General features: G+C 46.1%; 8 protein-coding genes across 8 annotated transcripts; 2 read left to right on the top strand and 6 right to left on the bottom strand.

Annotated features, from left to right (window-relative positions):
- Positions 1 to 1,561: 1,561 nt before the first annotated feature.
- On the bottom strand, positions 1,562 to 2,912 carry T069G_02215 (FAD binding domain-containing protein; the record flags this gene model as incomplete). The annotated part of the gene is made up of 3 exons (XM_056169425.1): positions 1,562 to 1,955; positions 2,009 to 2,808; positions 2,868 to 2,912. The coding sequence occupies 3 exons, from the start codon at positions 2,910 to 2,912 to the stop codon at positions 1,562 to 1,564; spliced, it is 1,239 nt and encodes a 412-aa protein (XP_056034741.1).
- A 1,316-nt stretch (positions 2,913 to 4,228) lies between these two features.
- Positions 4,229 to 5,620, bottom strand: T069G_02214 (FMN-dependent dehydrogenase domain-containing protein; the record flags this gene model as incomplete). The annotated part of the gene is made up of 3 exons (XM_056169424.1): positions 4,229 to 4,336; positions 4,389 to 5,291; positions 5,420 to 5,620. 3 exons carry the CDS (start codon positions 5,618 to 5,620, stop codon positions 4,229 to 4,231), a joined length of 1,212 nt encoding a protein of 403 aa, XP_056034740.1.
- Positions 5,621 to 7,595: 1,975 nt separating this feature from the next.
- T069G_02213 (carboxylesterase family domain-containing protein) lies at positions 7,596 to 9,161 on the top strand (the record flags this gene model as incomplete). Its single annotated transcript, XM_056169423.1, has 1 exon — positions 7,596 to 9,161. One exon carries the CDS (start codon positions 7,596 to 7,598, stop codon positions 9,159 to 9,161), a length of 1,566 nt encoding a protein of 521 aa, XP_056034739.1.
- Positions 9,162 to 9,322: 161 nt separating this feature from the next.
- Positions 9,323 to 10,949, bottom strand: T069G_02212 (uncharacterized protein; the record flags this gene model as incomplete). The annotated part of the gene is made up of 6 exons (XM_056169422.1): positions 9,323 to 9,853; positions 9,917 to 10,203; positions 10,267 to 10,493; positions 10,563 to 10,712; positions 10,793 to 10,853; positions 10,907 to 10,949. The coding sequence occupies 6 exons, from the start codon at positions 10,947 to 10,949 to the stop codon at positions 9,323 to 9,325; spliced, it is 1,299 nt and encodes a 432-aa protein (XP_056034738.1).
- A 3,188-nt stretch (positions 10,950 to 14,137) lies between these two features.
- On the bottom strand, positions 14,138 to 14,881 carry T069G_02211 (uncharacterized protein; the record flags this gene model as incomplete). Its single annotated transcript, XM_056169421.1, has 1 exon — positions 14,138 to 14,881. One exon carries the CDS (start codon positions 14,879 to 14,881, stop codon positions 14,138 to 14,140), a length of 744 nt encoding a protein of 247 aa, XP_056034737.1.
- A 1,368-nt stretch (positions 14,882 to 16,249) lies between these two features.
- T069G_02210 (uncharacterized protein) lies at positions 16,250 to 17,256 on the bottom strand (the record flags this gene model as incomplete). Its single annotated transcript, XM_056169420.1, has 4 exons — positions 16,250 to 16,321; positions 16,389 to 16,640; positions 16,727 to 16,938; positions 17,010 to 17,256. The coding sequence occupies 4 exons, from the start codon at positions 17,254 to 17,256 to the stop codon at positions 16,250 to 16,252; spliced, it is 783 nt and encodes a 260-aa protein (XP_056034736.1).
- Positions 17,257 to 18,704: 1,448 nt separating this feature from the next.
- Positions 18,705 to 18,950, top strand: T069G_02209 (uncharacterized protein; the record flags this gene model as incomplete). The annotated part of the gene is made up of 1 exon (XM_056169419.1): positions 18,705 to 18,950. One exon carries the CDS (start codon positions 18,705 to 18,707, stop codon positions 18,948 to 18,950), a length of 246 nt encoding a protein of 81 aa, XP_056034735.1.
- A 2,047-nt stretch (positions 18,951 to 20,997) lies between these two features.
- On the bottom strand, positions 20,998 to 21,870 carry T069G_02208 (DJ-1/PfpI family domain-containing protein; the record flags this gene model as incomplete). The annotated part of the gene is made up of 3 exons (XM_056169418.1): positions 20,998 to 21,389; positions 21,493 to 21,727; positions 21,811 to 21,870. 3 exons carry the CDS (start codon positions 21,868 to 21,870, stop codon positions 20,998 to 21,000), a joined length of 687 nt encoding a protein of 228 aa, XP_056034734.1.
- Between the last annotated feature and the right edge of the window lie 191 nt (positions 21,871 to 22,061).

Here is a 22,061-nt window from a genome sequence, read left to right as displayed (position 1 = left end):
CCGATGAGCTTTAGGTCTATCTACCGGGTGTCCCAAAGACGGGACTTACAGTTACCCCGTGGGGAAAAAGGGCGCCAAGTGGGAACCGAAATAACCGTCCATGTCTATCCGCGATTATCCAGCGTGTTAGTGTTAGAGTTTGTGTTATTAGATCTGGCCCCTATTAGTCTGAGGTGCCAAGATCAGGCTCGCCCAATCGCTGCTTGGCCTTGTTCAGATCCCAATCAATAGCTCCACGTTGTACCCTGTAGTTTAATTTGGAATTTCTGATCTGCCGTCTATCGTTCCCGTTCCGGTTTTGACATCCGTTCCTTGGGATGCGTGTACTTTGAGTGGGCCTCGGCCATTGTCAGTGCCGACTGCTCTATGATGATGACTACATTGTTTGTGGTGCAATGCCGTGCCGATTGGGTGAATTTGACCTGAATTTGTCGTAATTTTTGACTGTCTTAATGGGGAAATGAGGAAGCGTGCTAGGCCTGCTGGGTGGCCGAAAGACTTGCAATTCGGTCTCTTAAAGCTTGCAGATGTGCAAAAGTTGCAGACTGGACATATTCTCCATAATATTTGCTGTAGAAGGAACATCTATCGCTTCTGCTTTCACCGAGCTCGCGTGCCAAGGTACTCTTCTATTTGTACACTCTGCTGTATCTTTTCCAGCAGCCTCAGGCACCAGCAGGCATTAGCAGACAATAGCACTGGAGGCTTTTCCTTCGCCAAATTTCCTTCATCTCCATTTTTACGACAAGGTTACATGCAGTCAATCCATCAGCGCGTGCAATCCAGCACTATCGCTGCACTAACAAACCACATGCAGCGCTGTACTTGATCTTGCCGCACGCTTTCGGTACTGGAGGGAGTTTGGCAGACTTGGTGGATTGGTTGGATGGATTGGGGCGGGGGGCAGGTACAGGATAGGCCGCTATAGCTGTAACAAATCAGAAGTACAATTTCTTATCTATAAACGAGCCAACCAGAAGCTATCGCCGTATCTCGCTTCAGGCTGCAACCTCGTAGATTCTGCAAGCCCAGCAGATTTTGCAACTTTTGCAAAACGTGTTATCTTTCTATTTTTTACAAGCTTAATCAATCTGATAGACTTGGAGAGCATCACCAATCCCCCGTAAAATGATGAGTGACGGTAGTAGTGATGACACGACACCGCAACATTCTGCTGTGCCAAGTGCGGCCCTGTCGCGATTTCTGCGACTTCTGGTGTTGTTATCATTCTTCATTTGATCACTATTGTTGTGTTTGAAGAAGAGAGCTATAGCCGCCCTATCTTGCTGTTCTAGATTCCTGATGACGGAGAGTTCATTCGTGTATCGGCCGGCATGTTGCTGCCGTTTCGCTTGCGAGCACCCTATATCTAAATGTACTTATCTACGATGCGAGAACCCTTGGTTCTATAGGAGAGGAAAATGCATAATTTTAAAAGACAATTTTGCAGAAACTCTTCATTTGATTGAGTTCATCTGAAGCTAAAATTATGATTGCTTTCCACAGAGGCAATTGACTCTGTATACAAAGAGCTGTTCTAAAACTGGTATGACGAAGTGACCTAGAAAACGCGGACAATGTCTTCAGCGTTGTATCCATGGAGCCATTCCAAGTTTCCCAATTGACCTGTCCACTTAAAGCGACCCCAGATAAGCATTTCCTTGATCCATTGAACGAGGGCAGTGTCAGGTGTTCGTAATCGTCCGTTCAGGTCGGTAAAGTCTTTGACGAGACGCAGCCGATCACTCCGGTGACGTTCCCAGGCAGCTAGCAGGCGCATGTAGTCTGATCCAAAATCCGGATGTGCCAAGGTATGCGAAAGTGTCTCAGCATCTTCAAGGCCCATCGCTGCACCTTGTCCACCCTGGGGTGTGAAGGCATGAGCGGAGTCACCGATCAAGATTACCCGTCGCTTGATACTCGTCCAGCGTTCGAGAGGTGGAACTTCGAAAAACCTATCATCATGTCAGAATGTAAATTCTCAATGCAAAATGCGTAAAATACTCACGGAAGTAGGTAAAGACCCTCTTTGTCATACTCCATGGTGATGTCGCAAATGAATTTAGGCCACTGGTCGCCGAATCTCTGCTGGAGAATTTCTTGCACTTTTGTCTTGTCACTAGCAAGCTCATCCCATTCCTTCCTCGATCGAGCAGGATAAGGCATGGTTGAAAAGAAATCAACTACGGTCCCCTTGTAATCAGATGGCATGACGGCGACAAAGCCTCTGCCCCCGAATATAAAACTCGGTAGTGGCGTCTTGGCCGCCGACTTGTGAAGAGATTCGCGCTTGACGCCCATACCAATGATGCCCATGAACCCACTATAGCTCGTTTCGGTGTCCATGATAGCATCTCGAACCCTTGAATGCACGCCATCGGCTCCTATGACGAAGGAAGCCTTTGCTTTAGTTCCATCGGCAAACTCCAACTCGACAAACTCTTTGTCTTCGTGTAGTTGAACCAGCTTCTTGCCGAAAACTACTGGAATCCCTTGTGCTTTTAGTTCATCCAAGAGCGCTTTCTGGACGATAGCTCGGTGTACTCTTAGGCTAGCAAAGTTGAAGTGTTTTGGGCTTCCCTGTAGTAATGTTCCAAGGGCCTGAGATCTGGCGTTGCTCATATGAAGGTTCTCGTAGCTGTAACCCTGGGTGCGGACAGTGTCATAGACTCCCACATGCTGCAGGACACGCACAGCGTTGGGTGCAAGAGTGATGTTGACTCCTCGCACGTCGTATTTGGGTTGAAGTTCGTATACAGTAGAAGAAATGCCGTGATGTTTCTTCAGGCTGAGGGCAAGCGCAGGTCCCTATATGACTGGATGTTAGTTGTATTATACAATGATTTCGGCATTCGTCGCTGTCCTACCGCAATTCCTCCCCCAACAATTGCTAAATACGGTATTTCCGACATTATTTCAAGTTGAGGATTGAAGTTTGTGAATTCGGCAACGAGTACAATGTTTGAAGTAATGTGATATTACTCGAAACTTAATCGAAGATGGAATTCCTTGGGCTGTAGCTAATATATTGAAACGCCTAGCTTAAGTCCACGGACATTTCTCCTACATTAAATTCCGTCCGTTTCCATGAGCCGGAAGCTACCCCCGTGGGGTTGATTTCGGTACATGTATGCATCGTCCCCAGCCTCCGCTAATATCCGTCCGGGGCAACCCACCTGGAAAGCTCGGTACAGGACGGGATGGGGAACCAACAGAGAACGATGTGTCATGGTCTGCTACTGCAGAGCAATGCATGCTATGATCTGTTGAAGCAATATAGATATGTTATGTGTCTTGACTAGTGCACTCTGCTTGAAAGGCTCGGATGTAGGGTCCAGATGCGGTTCCGGGTATTACTAGGTATTGTACCAAGAGGAGCTCAGAGGGACAGAGAAGATCAGGCAATATGTCAATCCCATAGCCGGCGTAGTATTTTCGCAAATATTTGATAAGCTTCGATGGAAAGAGGTCACTAGTACCGAGAACGATAAAGAAGAATACACCGAGGATAAGCAGAGTGCGTAAAAATGGACTTTTCGGCTGCGACTCGTAACTACATGTACATGTAGACTGAACAACCTGTCCTTTGATAGCGACCTACGAGAGCACCCAGCAGCCAACATTGAAGCCATAGCGCAGCCGACTGCAATGCAAAAAGTGAATCTTGCAATTCCTCCTCGTGATGCAGCGCAAGCTGAAAAGAAAAAAAAAAAAAAAAAAAAGTCGCTTGGACGTTTTGAAATAGCGAGAAATCACCTAATCAATTTCCAGTCATCTTCATATCTGGACCACCAAACTCCATGTAATCTGTGCTATCTGAATTACAGCGCTGTGCCGATAAGGCTTGGGTGCTGTGATGCGCTGTATCGCGAGGTACGTACCAAGCGCTTTCGGTGGTTCTGATAAGAGTTCCAAGGCTGTCCGATAAGATAAGTTTGTCGGGTGGTTATTTTCAGCAGATTAACAGCGGTCGCAAATTGGGCAAAAGAGCACCTAGACAGGGAATTCCATAGGAGACGGGATTCAATTGAGAGAGGCTGCATCGCGCATAATGGAAACAAACACATTTTTGGAAGCGCATCTCTATTCCAATCGCCTTGTGATCTCCCAGTCGCTTATGACTACCTCTAAAACTCTTGCCAAAAATACATGTAACTTCCGATAGCATTGGCTCAGATTGGCAAGATTTGCCCTGAAATCGGACTGCGCAAAAGTGAGCAGCTGCTATTTAATATGCTGAATGAACATCGCCTCTATAAGCCACTTTCCGAAGAATAGCCCTCTTACAATCTTGGACTCCTTGTAGGCCGGCCAAGCCCAACGTAAGATCGAGATCCTAAGAAATATTATATTAGCACTGATATTGCTGGCAGCTGGTGGCTACTTACCGCGAGAAGGCCGAGTAAAACGTCTTGTGCCCCTTTCTTGCCTGCAATGCCCAGTCCATAAACCCAGGGCCGTCCAACAAGCACTGCTTTGGCACCAAGGCATAAAGCTTTCACAATATCAGATCCAGTTCGGATTCCACTGTCAAAAAGAACGGCAAGCTTATCCCCAACTGCGTCGACAATCTCGGGGAGGACTTCTAAGCTTGCGATGGCACCATCTACCTGTCGTCCTCCATGATTGCTGACCACGATGCCCTGAACACCAGAACGAACGGCCATCAATGCATCATCCACATGTTGAATGCCCTTTAAGACAATTGGCCCGTCCCAGTGGCTGCGCAAAAATGATATGTCTTCCCAAGTGTGCCTGTCGCCTTGACTAGAAAAGAGGTCGGCATTCCACGCGCTGGATGCAGCCACCACATCCTCTTCGATTTCTTTGCCAGCAGTCTGTCGATACTTCTCCTGAAATACAGGATCTGAAAATCCATTCTGTGTTCCCACGCCTTTCATGAAAGGGACATATCCGTTATCGAGGTCAGATGGACGCCATGCCAAGGTCCAGGTATCCAGAGTGACAACTAGCACTTCGTAGCCGTTTTGTTTTGCTCTAGATAACAGAGACTTGGTGAGTTCATTATCCTTTGGCCAGTAAAGCTGGAACCATCGATGCCCTGATCCATTTGCGGAAGCGACTTCTTCGATACTGCTAGTCGCGGCGGTGCTGTGGATATACGGAATGCCTAGTGAAGCTGCGATTTCCGCACTACCGAGCTCCTTGTCATTGTGATAGATGGCCTGTACGCCAATCGGAGCCATAATCACAGGACTTTTGTATAAGTGGTCAAATAATTTGACACGTAAGTCTCGATGAGTCGTTTGGCACAACATTCGTGGAATGATCTGTTGGTGGTCAGTTGAAATGTATTAAGAGCAAGATGAGGTAGTCTGATGCGACGGCTGACATTGTCAGTTGCACATGAATCTAGAATGCAGTACTACATCTAACTCATACTTTTCATCGTACTTACCTTCCACTGTCGAAAGGCTAGCCGATTTGCTATCATTGTCGACTTCTCGCCAGCGCCACCTGAAACAAAGTCGAAGCTTCGAGAGGTCATGCATTGTCTGGCTTGTTCCTCTAATTTTGTCGGATCAGTAGTCACCATTGGGAGGCGGCTGAAGAACATCCCATCTTCGTAAATCGAATTCTGTCGATCCTTGTAATCCATCATTCAGACCTTGCAATCCAATAGCCGCTTTACAATGTTCTGATACGTCACAGACAGAGTATAGCCTGCAGTTTTCTGATGCTGACGTCGTGGGAATACTGATATTTAAACCCCCTTTTTTTTCGAGGCTGGGCCCCAGATTTCTATGCATACTAGGTGCTATGGGTTTACTAGAGTGCCAGAAGTTTACTCTGTCAATCAAGTTCCTGATGTGTGAATGGAAAAAAGCGGATTTCGACGGCACCGATCTCAGCCACAGGGATTTTGTTTAACTTGTCAATTTGGTAGCGACCCAAATAATTATTCTGGATATCCCGGGTTAGGGACGGAAGTTATGCTGAACTGGAGAATTGTTTGCTCGTTGGATACGGAGAACGTCTACCATTTGTCACCCATTCATTTTTCTATCCCTTTCTTGGAGCCAAAGCTATTTTACCATTGAAGGTGGTGATTGTAAGTCAATCCGGCATATAATGCGGCACCTGTAAATAAATCGAGTCGGTCGTTCGAGACCGTCAGAACGTCATCTCTCCCGCGAACAGCCGGGTTCCCGGTCATAAGGCCCCGCCAATTCCCGTACAGTGTAAGCCGTGGCATCCCAGGCCTCATGTTTAAAAAGGCGAGTCTTACACAACAATACTACATGTAGTCTTCTCTCGTTGGATTATTACAGCATTCATATACATACAAAGACAAAGCGAACTACATCATGCCGGCCTATCGTATTGGTATGTCCCCTTTCGAGCGGCACTGACATTGCGCTTTTCTAATTCCACTTGATAACTTAGTTCTATTCAAATTGAAGAAAGATGTTTCGGAAGCGCAGGTTGAACAATTTATAAACGAATCCAAGGAAGAGGGAAGAAAGGTTCCAGGTAAGGCCATGAGCTAAAACAACCAATATCTCAGTGGGGGCTATCTAATCAATTGGTTTCTGCAGGAGTCATATCTCTAGAAATAGGCCCAGCCCTCGATATGGTGAGAACTAAAGGGTACGATATGGGTATCATCCTCCAGGTAGAGACCCCGGAGCACCTTGCATCGTTTGCCAAGGATGCACGTCATCTCAGGTTAGCAAAAACAATTACAGATATGTTGGATGACTACTTACATACTGAAGGCTACATGAATTGCGCGAACAGATTACTGAGGACAGCCTTGCATTCAATCTGGCTTTCTAAGCATGTGCTATTGGCGCGGGACCAGAAGACGTGCCACAGGGAATTCGAGTTTATTTCTCCCAAATCAAGCGCGCTTGGTGAAAGGATACTATGTAAAATTATACAGTGTCATTCAATGGATACGAAGCTTTTGATGGGCTTATTATTTGAGGTTGACATCATAATTCACTGACCAACCAAGACTGTGGTGACGCAAGCGAGTAAGCCCGGCCGCCAGCTTCGGGGCTAGCACGCTACTATATTGTAACTATTTAGGCCAATAAATCGCCAACTGGCCGAACAATTTTTGTCAGTAGTGCTTAAAAGAGCTAAGAAAAGTAGGACAAACAATGAAACCATTGGAAGATCAAGCATGAACCGAAGCAGGAGTGGGAGAGAAAGTACACATGGGTTTATCAATGACACTGAAACTTCGAGCTCTAAAAGAGGAGCATAAATAACCCACGGAGCATCCACGGAGCATATTTCTTCGCTGTCCGCGTCAAGGATCAGACCTGTAACAACTCAGAACAGTTGAAAGGGAAGATGAACCAAACAACCGGCGCAGTGGCACTTGGTTTCAGTTGTCACTCTAGCGAAACGCCGCTGAAGAGCCATTAAACAATGAAAAATTGACGAAGCGAGAGCATCAGAACATGCAACACCGGCTATGGTGGGTTAAGACCGGATGGTGGGTCACTCTGCAATTCCAGCGCCTATAAACCCACCTCCATCCTCCCTCATTATGAAGCGATTTCTCCTACAATATCTTAGTTGAACATTCATTCTGCAGGCTATAATTCCTTCTGCAGCAAATGGCTACTGTTCGCATAAAGCAAGGCGTCCTTGAAGGGTCTGTACAAGATGGCATCTATTCATTCCTCGGTCTCCCCTACAGCGAACCGCCCACGGGTGACCGCCGCTGGCGACCCGCTTCCTCTCCACCTGCTTGGGAGGGTGTCCGGGATGCAACTCGCTTTGGAAAGGCGGCAATTCAAATTGTTGAAACCGGGGCTGAACTTGGTGCCGAGTCCAGTGAGGACTGTCTGTATCTGAATATCTGGAGTGGGAGTTTGGACTCATCCGCACAGCAGCCTGTCATGGTCTGGATACATGGTGGCGGTTTCCTGAATGGATCTTCCTCGATGGATGTTTATTCCGGTCAAAATCTAGCACGTCGCGGCGTGGTTGTCGTGTCTGTCAACTATCGTCTCGGCGCATTTGGGTTTCTGCGCCACCCAGAAGCAGGCGGCAATTTTGCCGTCTCGGACTGGGTTGCCGCTTTGAAATGGGTGTCAGAGAACATTCAGATGTTTGGCGGAAATCCTCAGAATGTCACTATATTCGGCCAGTCCGCTGGAGCAGTCGCAGTCCGGACTTTGCTATGTACCCCGGCCGCTCGTGGACTGTTTCATCGTGCAATCATTCAGAGTGCTGGGTTTGAGGATTACGCTGCTACACCCTCACCAGATCCAAAGCGTGTCAAGGACACGAGCGAAAAATTCTTCAATCTCTTGGGAAGTCAAGATCTGGATGTCCTCCGTCGTATTCCTGCAGAGCAGATTCGAGTCACTTCATTAACATTATGCGGGACTCGACCACCTCCTGGATACCTTCACTCTCCAGCAAATTTGGTATGGTATCCGGTACCCGATGACGAGGTCGTGATGAGAGAATTCTCCGGCTGGGATGAACAGGTCCCAGTGCTATTTGGTTGCACACAGCATGAAGCCCGGGCTTTTTGGCGTCCAACAGGTCTTCATACGGCCCCTGGTCAAGATCCGTCCGAGATATATACCTTTGATACTCTGGCCAATATGTCCAAAGTCCTCGCACGCGGCGGCGACCAGGAGATGATCAGTTATTTTAGCAATGGCAAGTTTAGTCCGTACGAAGCGCTCACAGAATTGTGCAGCGCGGCTATCTGGATGGAACCAGCAAAGGCTACTTACCACAGATTTTCTGCAATGGACCGTAAGGCCTACTTCTACATATTTTCTCGCATTTCCCCTGCTACCCGTCGCTCGGGTATGCTTGCCTATCACGGCGCCGAAATACCTTATATATTCGGCAACGTGTCACGCAATGGAGTTTTGAAGCCATGGTTTGGCAGAAAGGCATTAGCCGCTGATATCGGACCATGCCCCATGGACAAATACTTTGATGAAGTTGACGAACAAATTGCGAACGATATTCAGAAGGCCTGGGTGTCATTTGCTCAAACTGGAACGCCCCAGTTTTCGGACGGTTCTGCATGGCCTCACTGCGATACGAGGGACATGAAGTTGACAATCATTGGGGATAAGATGGAAGAAAAACAGTGGGATGTGGACAGGGTGGTCAGCATCCTCAGTTCTTTGCGAGACCAAACAAGGGATTGAACCTACGGAGTGAAAATACAGTACACTACATGAGTTTCACTACCACAGCAAACATAAAACTACTTCTGATGATATACATTAAACAGGATCTTCTACTGTTGGATGAAGAGCTAGTGATAAAGTCTATTCGACTACTCAGGGATGTCCGGTTAATACATCATCTAGGCAATGTCCCAAAAGTATCTTTCGTCTCCAGGCTCAATGCCAAAAAATAATGACATAAAGGGCTTTCCAAGGTCTGCCTCAGAAGTAAATGGCAACGCAAACCACTCATCCCGGGAATAGTCACCTGCCACTGGAAACTGGTCAGGTATAGAGGTTTCGCTCAGCATTTCCTGTCCAGATTCTGGGGTAGACATTAAGAAGTTCGGCCCTGTATTGGCCTCGTGATTTGCTATATCAGTCTGAATACTTGGCTGTGCAGCCTCGATGTCGTGAGGCGGTGCGAGGATACCTGCGGTGTCACCAAGAAATGCATTTGCATCGTCAAAGGAGAATGGCGCCTGCATAGGCGGGGGACTGACACGGATGAATCGTTCCCGGAGGCCCTTTGTGTTTTCTCTCAATAATACAGCATATCGAAAGCCGAGATGCACATCGTCGACGGCGTTCATGCATAACGCTTCAACTGTACGATCTAGCAAACCCAACAATCGGTCCAACTCGTTGCCGCGTACACCCAGCGCTAGGGCCTGCAAAATGAAGAATTAGCCTGAGGAACCGAACTTACCGCACGATTGGAGGATATAACAAACATTGATCAAATACATCGAGGCAGAGGCGACCCTGATGAATATGCGGACAGGCAGGTATTTTAAGTTGCCATCTCGAGATAGATCAATCACCATCTCTAGCATTCTGCTGCTTGCATCGATAACTTCACGAACAAAGTCGGAATCCTGGTTGTCCATAGAATGCGGATTTCTTATTCGCCCGTCATCTCCCGACAGTCGTCCCGCAACGGCTTGCAATGCCACAGAGTTAATGTAGACACGCACAAAATGGTAATCGACCAGTATGAGCTGCCAGCAGGTGGAGTTGTCTGCTACATATAAACTAGAATGTTACGGCACAAGGAATAGTTCGGGGGGAAAAATTGTCTTACCTGCATGCCTCTTGAACTTGTCCCACCATTGAGAGAGCAGTGGGCGAAAATGCCCCAGGAAGGCTGCATACCGACCGCTCCGTACGAGCTCCTGAGTCACTTTCTTCGAGGGAAAGAGAAAGTCGGATGACGTCCTTATTAGTCGGCTGAGTTCAATCCATGAAGTCATATACTCGTGCCACTCATTATCCAACTTGGATTCGGGGGTTTTCAATGAGGACAGCACACTGTCATGAAAAGGCGTTCTCGGCAAAGAGCAGCCAATTCGTGAAGCGAGTTGGCTTATATACACGAACAAGAGTTTGCCCACTCGGTGGCGCCGGAGACGAAGGAAATTTGCGAATGATAGTTCAGACGTTGAATCAACCACATCTGCTGGGGCGTCATCTTCATCGGAGAAGATGTCGAGTTCGTGACTTAGAGATAAAGCGTTTCCAAGGAGCATCCTAAATAGCGAGTGAGCCGTCGAGTCGCACACGATTAACAGAAATCGTCGAATGAGATGCAGAGAGAAGATTTTGCTAACCAAGACATGCGATCTGATCTGTGAGCGGCTTCCTCCACTTCCCGAAGCCATTTGTTTGGTACTTGATGCCGTTAGCTGAATTGACAAACTTGTCTTGAACGGGGCATTCTACACCTTTGCTAAGAGATGTCGTCTGCTCGTCATCAGAGAGAGCCATTTCTGGCTGCCAGTAGTCTGTCTCAATGGGAAGATGGATACAGCGTGGGTGCCATTCCGCAGCTAACAAAAAGGTCTCAATTGTACCAAGGTGAGCCATCTGATCCTTGACCGCTCGCCGTTGTTTCCAAACCAGGCGTTGAAACAATGTTTGGCAGTGTTCCCACAGGCGATCGTGGATATAAAAGCCCCGTGTAACGGCCCCGTCCACATCCAATATATGATACCGTGCCGATAACGCAATTATAGCACAGCAGAGCACAGGTTCTCGAGAGATGAGGTCACCGTGCTTGGTGTGATTGCTGTAGAAAGAGTGAAGAATTGGCGATAGCGTGTTCATATTACGGAAAAATAGATCAATGTACGTGACTGCTTCTTGTGCGGTGATCAGACCAGTCTTCACAAAATGCCACGAGCTCCAATGGCGTATTGTATCCGGGGATGAGGATGAGAGTGGGTGGCGAAGTGATAGCCAGGGCTCCGATGTGGTGACATATTGCGTAGAACTGGCATTTCCGTCTATCGCCCTCGCTGTCGGATCCGACGCTCTTAAACTGTTGTTGTTCGGACGGATATTTGTTTCGAGTCTCACCCTATGTTCATGTGCAGGGGGTTGATCTTCTCTCTCTTGCGCCGGCAATTGACTGTCCGCCGCGTTGAATGCTGTCCTGCTCGTGATTCTACGCTGGCGTTTGCGAGGGCCATCCGACGCTTCCATTCGTTAACTTGACAATGGCTTGGTAGAAATGCAAAAAGGATCGCAAAATAGTCTATACCAGTGGTTTCTTCACAAGATTGTGCATGAATAGAGTTTTCTGGCGATGCGGGCCATGGTTGATGCCTCGGTCTTTGTCTGGTCACCTCATCAGGATGGGCCGACACTTCTATTACACGTCAATGTCAATGCATAATGAGAGACCTTGTTCCCTTGAATTAGGTCCTGGATTACAATACCTTCGATAATATTTACTGTCCTTTGCACATCACCGGCGTCATGAGAGTTGGTATGCGAATTTCTCTCCGCACTAAATGTGCAATGGCGTAGTTCTCTCCTGCACCTTGTGCAGGATGCCTGTAAAAGTCCCTGGCCATTGCATTCCATGATGCATTTTACTTTTCGGCGGCGGCAATTAATGCACGCTTGATAGGCTCTTTTAAAATAATGACGGCCAACGTTGGCGGCAGGCATGCCGTCTGTAGGGCTTGGAGCCGACATTGTAAATCACTTGTAGGTTCAGTTGTGAACCAACCCAGTTCAACATCTGTAGAAGTTGTAGAGGCCGGCAAATAAAGTATCATCTCCCGGAGATCCATCACGTGCACGTCAACTGGATCTCGACAAAAGTCGGGGTAAACTAGCCCAAGATAGTTCAGGAGACTGTGTGGTGCGGTCTGAATCGGTCTGAATCGAAGTGGCTACCCGATAGTCTCAAGTATGAATTCCGTCCCTCCACACCACTTGTGCTATTTGCATTAGCTTTAGTGCCTAGGAGAGCAGTTATGGAGGTTGGGTAGCTCTTCTTCCAGATCTTCTTCCAATAAAGTGCAGTCATATGGAGCTGTTTTATATAACTACCTATGTGTGCAACGAGAGGCATTTATGACTCCAGTGTAACAACTGAGCTGACAAGGTTGCTAATTCTGCTCGGTCGACGGGGCAATGTTCTCTTATGGCTCCCCGAGTTCCGACTAACTGACGCGTTCTTTCACTCATGTGGTCTTTGTCGGCGTCGCAAAAGCAGGCTCATCTTCGAGGTGCCTGGCAGTCGGACAAGTTGAGTGTGTAAATGAAGCCCACATTGCCTACGTCGGTTGTCTTTGACATGTCAATGTAAAGGTGGAATCTTAGTCACAGTGTTGTCCAAGTAACGAAAATTAAATCTCCCGATTTGAGATTGTAAAAGCATCATCAAGTCTACTTTTACTCCTGCTGAACAAGAATTTCCCATGGTTGCATTTATTTGGAATTGTCCCAGCCGTACTTCCGTATTCTCTCAAACAAGGCCTGCTATTATGCTTCCCAGATCCACTTGCCGCCTCCAACCGTAAGATCTTCGGTTTGGCTGCCTCGGTCACTATCCTCCTGGAATATCCTCTCTTTTCCGCGACTTGGCGCAATCAGTGTTTACACTACGGAGCACTACCACCCCGAAATTGAGGCATGTTCTCTCGAGTAAGTTTCAGGCTGCTCCCTGTGATTCTCCTACTCATGTTCAATTTCGCTATCTCTAAGACAAACTTTTTGTACTTTCTTTGTCAGCATTGAGGTACCTTTGCAGACCTGAGTCATAACTGGCTAAGCGCTTGAACCACCTATCACAGGTGGGATGCTGTTAGGTCCAAAGTACTTATACGTACACGTAGAATGCGGAGTACTTACTCTCGCACGAATGTTAGCGCGCGAGGAATGTATCTTGGATTTTCCCACGTTTTAATTGGCCAAATGCTAGAACGGCACATGAACCTATTTCAGCATCTAAATGAGGTGCAAAAAAACACCGCCGGTCAACACGAGAAAATTGTAAGTGATGGGCGGCGGTGATTTTTGCACCTCATTTGAGACTTTCAATGAGATAACGGGTAGCAGCTGCCCCTTGGTAATGGTAACCGCCATTTACCAGCCATTGTGCTCCAGTATGCTAAGTAAGGCTCACTGAAAGTTATATTTCCCCGACATCAATAGATGGATTTACCGCCTTTGTGTGGATGATGCAGACGATTGCTGATACATCACCAAGAAGCGCAAGATCCATCTAGTTGGGATATCTCTAGCTCTCATACGTCGTGTCCCCAGCTCCATTTCTAGAGTAACTTGACAAGCTCCAACACTTTATGGATCTACGAAGGGTGTGGATGTGGAGATGGAGGTTTATGCTACCGATATCCCGATCATCGGATTTCGGAGAGTATTTACGATTTCGTACCGTGCATCGCGCGGAGCAGGATTTCCGTGTCTATGGACAAAGGTGCACGGCTGTTATTGGAACCATACACTATTCGAATGAAGCGTTGAGAGAGTATAAGTGTTACGTACTTGGATAAACATAAGTTAGTCAAGTAAAGGAATGTGCTCAAATCGTGCATTTATGCTATATAAGTAAGGCTAACGAGTTTCCTTAAGTTCATGGAGACAATGGCTTCAGCTGATCGGCAGTCTCGGAATCCTTACATATCCAGCAGCATCCATTATTACGATAGTCTAAATAGCGTTCTCTGTATCCCATCAGTGCTTAGTTTACCAGCAGCTGCGCCATTTGCTGCCTGGCAAAAGTCGAGGCCATTAAAATATTGCATATAGCCAATAAGCGGCGAGTTCCAGTCTGTAGGAGCCCAATCCATGTAGTTGGCAGTACCAGCAACATACCAGCCACAGAGTTTAGTGATGGCAGCAAGAGACAGCGTAATCTCCTCAACATCCCACTCAAAGGGGTCACCATAAGTGTCATTGGAATCAGGCCAAGTCGCGCAAGAAAAGGCCACAACACCGCCGCGGATAGCGTAAAAAGCTAGGCCCAAGGCGATGCTCTGGCCGCCACCCGTCTGCCTCTTGAGTTCATTCACAGCGGCATCGCAGTCGCCGTGGTTCAGGTTGTATCCGCAGCCGCACCATATTTCGAGGACGCCTACCCCAAACCCGTAGTCTTGGGACCTATAGGTTTTGCCGCGTTTTTCAAGAGACGAGAGAGATCTAGCGGCCACCATGGAGGCGTGGATTTCTTCCAGCTTGTGCTCGTTGGTGATCCATCTGGTGGCATTACTAATCTTGGCCTGGATAGTATTTCCTGGCAAGCTGACAAGTTCGTGTACCTCACGGCCTTGATCATCGATATAAGCTTTGTATGTTCCGTCTGGGAGGTCATGGGGTACGTTCAAGGACAGCGCGGCCGTAATGCCGGCCATAGCTGCAGTAAAAAAGAGCTTGAATAACACCATTGCGAACGAAGGCTTCACTGGTTATTATCTCTATGGATTGAGTGAATGCTATACAGAGAAAAATTGACGAGAAATGACAGAGGCTTTTATATCTGAAGAGCAGCATTATACCACATCATCACAGACTGCCTCTTGAGGCCAATTGAGCATATCCAACAAATAGCAAGATGTCATTCGAACACGTTTTTTTTAAAGCTGTTGGAAAAAAAAAAAAAAAAAACTGCTGGACTGTATCTACGGCATATTACATGGGGTTCGGAGATGTGTTCATGTAAAGAAGCAGGCGGGACTTCAAAGGAAGCATGTGCATATAGAGAGTAGGACCAACAAATCTCTCACTGACATATATAGAGAATAAAAGGTAGAACCAAAAGCACCTCGGTTATCAATTGGTTCTGCCGTTTGTCATCAACTAATTAGCTTTCGGTTAACCTCCGAACCATAATTACAAGGTTATGAATCCTGCGATTCCTGCCAGTAACGTAAAAACACAAATTCCGCACGACGGATTCAATGTCTTACGATTTGTTTCAACTAATAGTTAAACGTTGCTTTTGATGTAAAACTGCAGTGCTCTGTCATACTTATTAATGCAGATTTGTGAAAATCTCAGAATTTCCATAATTGCAGAAACTTCACTATGCAGGCTCGTCTCTCTTATACTGCTAATACGTTTCTCAATGATGTTCCGCGCATACGACTAGCAAAGTTACACCGAGCTATAACTACTAATAGTGTATTTTAATCTATCCTATAAAATGAAAACTATGACAGGTGACCATAAATACTTAAGAATCACTCTCCAAAGTAATGATAACCCTACCAAAAATGCTACCTCATATATTGAGATTATAGATATAGTGTTGAGTACCACTGTCCAATACTGTAAGAAAATGAAGGGGTGTTCACGTATTGGGCGCAGCATAGGCCTTTGGGCTGCCCAGTAGATGATCTATGAAAGAGAAAACGGCGTACTCAACTGCATAAGGGGCCCGCAGTACATATTCTTTTGTGGGCCACTCAAGGATTTCAACAGGAATTTGCTCACGGAGCTTTTTGTGGCTTCCGGGGACCGTTGAAAGAGACTGTTAACATAAGACTTCTGTATTCGTGTCAGATGTCTTCTCAGAAAAGAATTTCCTTGCGGTATACAAAAAACATGTTCTTGCGGTCAAGGTAGTGCTAAGTATTAAGCTAGAAATATCTCTGCTGGTAATTCGAAGATTTAGTAGGTGAAAGCAAGCTGTACTATACAACATTACCTCTTCAAGAGTCACCCTTCCCCAACTAGCATTCCACATATGTATCTGAACAATAGAACTACACGCTCCTCTGTAGGATCAATTAACTAAACTAGGAGGGGGATTCTCAGAGCTCAATGTTCTGCCGGTAGCCATCTTCCTCCGGCGCATGAGAAATAAGCCATTCCCCAATTGCATTCTGTAAATAATTAGCAGTGTGCTTTCCGGGATGTCATTCAGGAGCTCATTGGTTGACGTCCACACACCTGACTCTTACACATGTGTTCTACGCCGTACCCATCGATGTCGAAAAATGTGTCGTTAGACTCTTTATTGATTCCCTCGAGCGTTAAATCGCTAGCGCAGGCAATAGTTTGGCGGAGATAGTCAAAGCAATGCATTAAGTGATGTAGCTTGCCGCTTGCCTCGCTGTTTGGTGTCTTTGTACCATTGGTCATCGAGTTAATGAGGAGACTTTCGCCGCGTACGACGCTGGAAAATTCTCGACGAAGGATCTTCTGTTTACTAATACGTCAGTTCTTTGCTGTGTTATAGGTGGCGTATGCCTAAGAAGAGTCTGATTAAATGAGATTAGACAACGAACTAGACAATGGTGCTGATGGCCCCAAGTGGTGATATAAACTTCGTATTTGCCCAGAGAAGGAATTCCCCGTGGCAGGTTATAGTCTCGGGCGTGTTCAATCTGCACCCAGCCGGTAATGCCTGGTAAACCTGCGTTCCACAAAGAATCGGAGGAGGGGTTGGAGAGCTCTTCCCAAGTCCTGTTCCGCTCTATAGTGAGTGCTTGCATGGGAACTAGATCCAATATTAAACATCTATTCTTGTGTTATGTACAATTTAGGGCTCACTGCTGAGATTAAACTCACAATCAGGATGATACTTGGCACTTGGCTTGGTACTAGTATTGTTCACAATTCGTAGTATAATGAGCGCTTCAATAAGGTTCGCAACAATTAGGATTCCAACACCGAAAACACCGAGTAAGAAATGCCAACTCGTTTGATTTCTTTGGAAAACTACGTTGGCGGTCTCAGGGAGCAGTGGCTCTCCGGCCTCATTGTCAGGGCATTGATCCTCAGATGAATGATGAGCCATGTCCAAAGATTTCCGCATTACGTCTGGCAGTTCAAACAAGGCGTAGTGTCTGGTTACCATTAGAGGGAGGGAAGGGTCAAGTATGGGGGAAAGACGGTATATACTATAAAGCAGTATCCCTATTGCTTACGGCTTGTCGGGCTTGTCCCGAGGTCCCGCTTCCGTGCGATGGGGATTGCAAAAGTGAATGATAAGATGTAGATTGTCCGACACTAATTAGGTTCAAAACGACCATCGGTAAATGGAAAAAAAAATACGAGATATAGGGAGTCTAGTAGCTGGGAATATCATGGATAAGGTCGGAATGTGAGTGGAAGCGGCTGCTGCGGGAATAGGGAATGGAATCAACATGCATCATCTTAAGCTTAGAAGGTTTAAGTTGCCTTCCGACGCTTAACTAGATGGAGTGCAGATCAACAGATCAGTCCCCTTACGGCTTGTATGCCGTGACATAGCCTCCCAAGAGGTCTGCCAAGATAGAAAAAAACCGACAACGCAGAGTGAATATACACATACGTTATAGCAATAAGAGCACTGAAGTGACGACTCAAGCGTTGTTAGTTTGTGCGCGTAGAGTGTTTCGGTGTACTGAGTTCTTCTCCGATCTGGGTATGTAATTTTGCCGACCACTTGCCCCATAACTCGGAGTAGCTGTAAATTAGTACTGCAAACTAGTGCTTATGATGATGGCATCAGATGGGACTCCCCCTCCCCACACTTTCGAATACTATTTGATTACAGCTGCGAAACGGAAATATATTTCACCATCTCAAAACAAGAACGACTGCTTCTTAGGATTTGGAGTTGACGTATACAACTGACTGAAATTTAACACCGGGAATAACCAGAACTCGGTTTGTCTGCAACAGAATCCTGTCTCAATACCTGCTATTGGAATACCAATTCTGTGTGATTTATAGTTACTTCTATAGTAGTCCTAATCTTGACGTAGAGAGAAACTTGGTGAATGGAAAACACATATGATCCTTGCAAGCTAAGAAATACTTTCTTGGCATTTTAAAACCTTCAGCGTATAACTGGCGGAAATATACTCCCGGAAGATATCAGAACTCGATACTGCAGCTTCTTATTACCTAGTACTCACGTAAGGGATTCCTCGTGATTTGGAATACTACTACAATAGTCTTGGCAAGACATTAGACATTTCGTATACTGAAGAAAATACGTCACGTTGAATTTCATTATCTCGTACTTTTCGACAAAAGTGGCTCCAGAACGGGAACCCTTGATCAGTGATGACGAAAGTATCAGTCTGAAGTACCTGGATAGGTAGGCTCAGTTTGAAAAGTATATAAGAGGTTGCTGTTCCTCCCAGAGACTCCCTCATGTAGAACGACCCAACACTCAAAATCATAGACATCAACAAATAGATCCGGCTAACTCATACCTTATCTTAACAATCCTTATTTACTCCCATCCATCCACTTATCATCCTTACGTTCAAGATGCGCGTTTCCATCATCTCTACCCTTACGATGCTTGGGCTCTCTGCCCTTGCTATTGCGGCGCCTTCTCCTGTCGATAACCTTGAGGCTAGGGCGGGACGTGGTCGTTGTCAGTGTCAGACTATCTGCCATACCGTCCCTGGTGGTATGGGCGCCGGCGGTACCTGGTGCGATTGCACCTACAACGGCAGCATTAGCGGATGCACCAAGGATAACAGTGAGTTGTATCTTGTCCAGTCCTCTTAGATCTGTCAGCGTCTACCGTTTTCTTGACATAGTATGATGCAAGAGACACAACACTTTGAGCGATCTTGGACTATTCATTCTGTTTGGATATCTACTAATATCGAGGCTCTTAGGCTGCGATTCTAACTGCGATCCCCTCCAATAAATTCAACAAGTTATATGACTCTATGGTTTCTCTACATGAAAGCGGAGGTAACAGCAGGGTAATTTCACTTCTATTGTCGACCATGACGGGGCTCTCTATTCAGTCTTTTTTAACTACTCCCTGGGCTACCTTTGTAAAAGAGTGGTGATAGCTCCCCGGCATGGTAGATGTTCGCTCTTTTGTTTATGAAAGGTCAGAAAAAGCGGAAGAAAACAAAAGGATTCTAGCCATTGAGATACGAACACTTAGGAAGAGATGAAGGGCATGGGGGAATTTACGGAAACATTCATGCAAATAATTTCTAGCAGGTTCTCAAATATCACATTGGTCTCCGTCTTCCACTTCGATATAAAAGAGCTTTTCTCAATTGTTCATAGTGAATATGAGAATGTACCACGTTCTCATAGAATGGTGACTGTCTTGCAAGACATTTTCAGCTTATAGGAGGGGCCATCGGCGTTAAGCCTTTGGCTAGGAAATAGCCTTGACCGTATTAACGTAAGCGGAAACTCGAAAAGGTCGATACATGAAAAGAACATTCATCCATCTCCAAACAATACAATGTTCGTAGTTCGAGCGTTGCTGTAGAGACGTCAAAAGAGGTCTTTGAAGGACAGCAACTCGTTGTCCGAAGCTCTTTCGTGGGAAAAACTGCTTTTGGGCAAATAACATAATCTCTGTTTGAAGACCAAAGCCCCAAGAGACGACGCGAATGATTTTCTGCAGTAAATGGAACGCCATCGGCATGGTTTGCCATGATGGAGCACCTACTGCTCTCAAAAGAATCTTGGGTCGTCTATAGGGTGCATCCTTTGCCAATGACAGCGTTGCCGAGGCAGGAGTACCCACGGCTAGGACCATTCCTCTTTTCATAATAGTTTCAAGAGGAGTCGAGAGCGTTCTTCTGATAGTAGATCCATGTTAAGTGACAGCCTGAAATTTCACTGATGCTGGAAGAGATACATTAAATATAGTAATTTTACTTGGTTTCTACTCTTAAAATCGACTGTCCAGCCAGCTTGCGTCAAGACGTAGATTGTTTCTAAAAAGATGACGTTACCTCTTGAACCGAAGGTGGGCGGTGTAGCACTAGTCCTAAATACTCTCATTTCTCAGCAGTCTAAGCTTGTGTACGCCGTATCGCACGCATAAACATTCAGAGTGGTCTTTTAGATCGAACTACTCTTTGCCTTAAAATTCTCCATGAACAGAAGCCGCAATCGTAAAAAAAAAAAAAAGAAGAAGAAGAAAAAGAATCCGAAGAGGCGAGCTGAAGAAAGTGTATTCGCTTAGCCAAGCCTCTTGCTATCTTTACTGGTGCCAGCAATAACATGAAGTAAAATACCTCAACGGCTACTATTGGGCGAAAAATATGACACTTTAACTATTTTGTAAGGAGGAATATACTAGCTGCATGATAATGAATCTAGGAAAGGCCAAGACCGGAGTGTTTACGCCCGGGGCCAGAGAGACGGATTGCTGGTGGAGTCATCTGGGTGGAACGAATTCGGACACACGATAGCGAATTTGAATGTGTGACTGCATATACATCTTCAAAAAGAGGATCATATACATATTAGCTACGTGTTTCAAGATGAATCGTTCTCATCTTTGTATTTGCCTTGCCGATAGCAAGGAAGAGAGGAACTGTAGCTTTTAGACTCTTCAGGGTGTATCTACAACGAAAAACGAATTGACGGTGAATCGCTGCGTGAGCAGCATATTCGGGGAAGAGAACATCTACACTTGGTTAAGAAAAGGTAATTGAAACGTTCAGATGAATATATAAGCGGACAATAAGTGATTGTTGTAAATTGATCGTTAGACTTTTAGCATCAATGTCATGGCCCTCGTGATAAGCAAGCGAGCCCATACGAAAATAATCTATCTGCTGCCTAGCCCCTAGTGAGTCAAGACTTCCAGTAGCTTTTCTCCCAAAGGATGAGCACTAGCAGGATTCTGTCCAAACAGCAATTTTCGAGATGGGTCAACAATGACGTGTGGACTCCAAGCCTCACCCGACTTTTCATATTTGTCGCCGCTAGCCTTGTTAAGGGCATCTTCGAGACTGAAAGGCATACCTGGAGGGACTATTTCATTGGCGGTTGCCTGTTCCTCCTCGAGATTGCTGAAGCCAGTTACCTGATGACCAGCGAGGATTGGTGTTCCATCGGCCAGCTTGACATGGACCAAAGCAGCCGAGCCATGGCAGAGAGCGACAATAATGCGGCCAGCATCATGGAATTCGCGTAGTAGTTGAATAGAGGTAGCATCCGTGGCCAGATCGTACATGGCTGTGTTAATAGTATTAGCACTTATATACCGCCCTTTTACTTTCATGGTGGTGCAGTAGAAATTATGTGCGGTCAAAATGTCATAAGAATCTCCAGTACGTACGTCCAAATCCTCCGACGACAAAAATAACATCAAAGTCTTTTGCGCGTCCTAAGTACGAGGAAAGCTTCTCGGTAGTTGTCCAGAGATCTTGCTTTGTGTTGTAAAACTCTTGGCAGTATGCATCATCCTTGAAGAGCTTTACTGAAATAGGATCAACCATCGATGTGCCCGTAGGCGAGGTTACAAACACCTCGACATGTGGTGCAAGAACTTGGTACGGATGCGCAAACTCAGGCTGAAGCTCGAATTAATTGACTGTTACTGTCTGGTTTATGAGGGCGCATAGTGCGTTTCCGGGGAGAGAGGGGATTTACGCACAAGATACCATCCTGCCGAATGGGAGGAGAGAACGAAGAGAATCTTGGGCTTAGAGGCCATATTTGATAAAGAGATTTTTAGATCAGGGCAATTAGTGATATTACAAGATAAAGTTGTGGTAATTATGTTGTCAGCTTTGGAGGCTACACAGCATCCTTTTATACTCTGCCCTGGCTCTCAAGGCGTCTACTGCGCATACAAATTGGGCAATTCATTTCCCCGCATGAGTACAACATAAATGAGCAAATGGC

This window comes from Trichoderma breve, chromosome 1 (genome assembly GCF_028502605.1).
Source record: "Trichoderma breve strain T069 chromosome 1, whole genome shotgun sequence".
In the NCBI taxonomy this organism is placed as follows: domain Eukaryota; kingdom Fungi; phylum Ascomycota; class Sordariomycetes; order Hypocreales; family Hypocreaceae; genus Trichoderma; species Trichoderma breve.
This window is presented reverse-complemented; position numbering and strand designations above follow the sequence as displayed.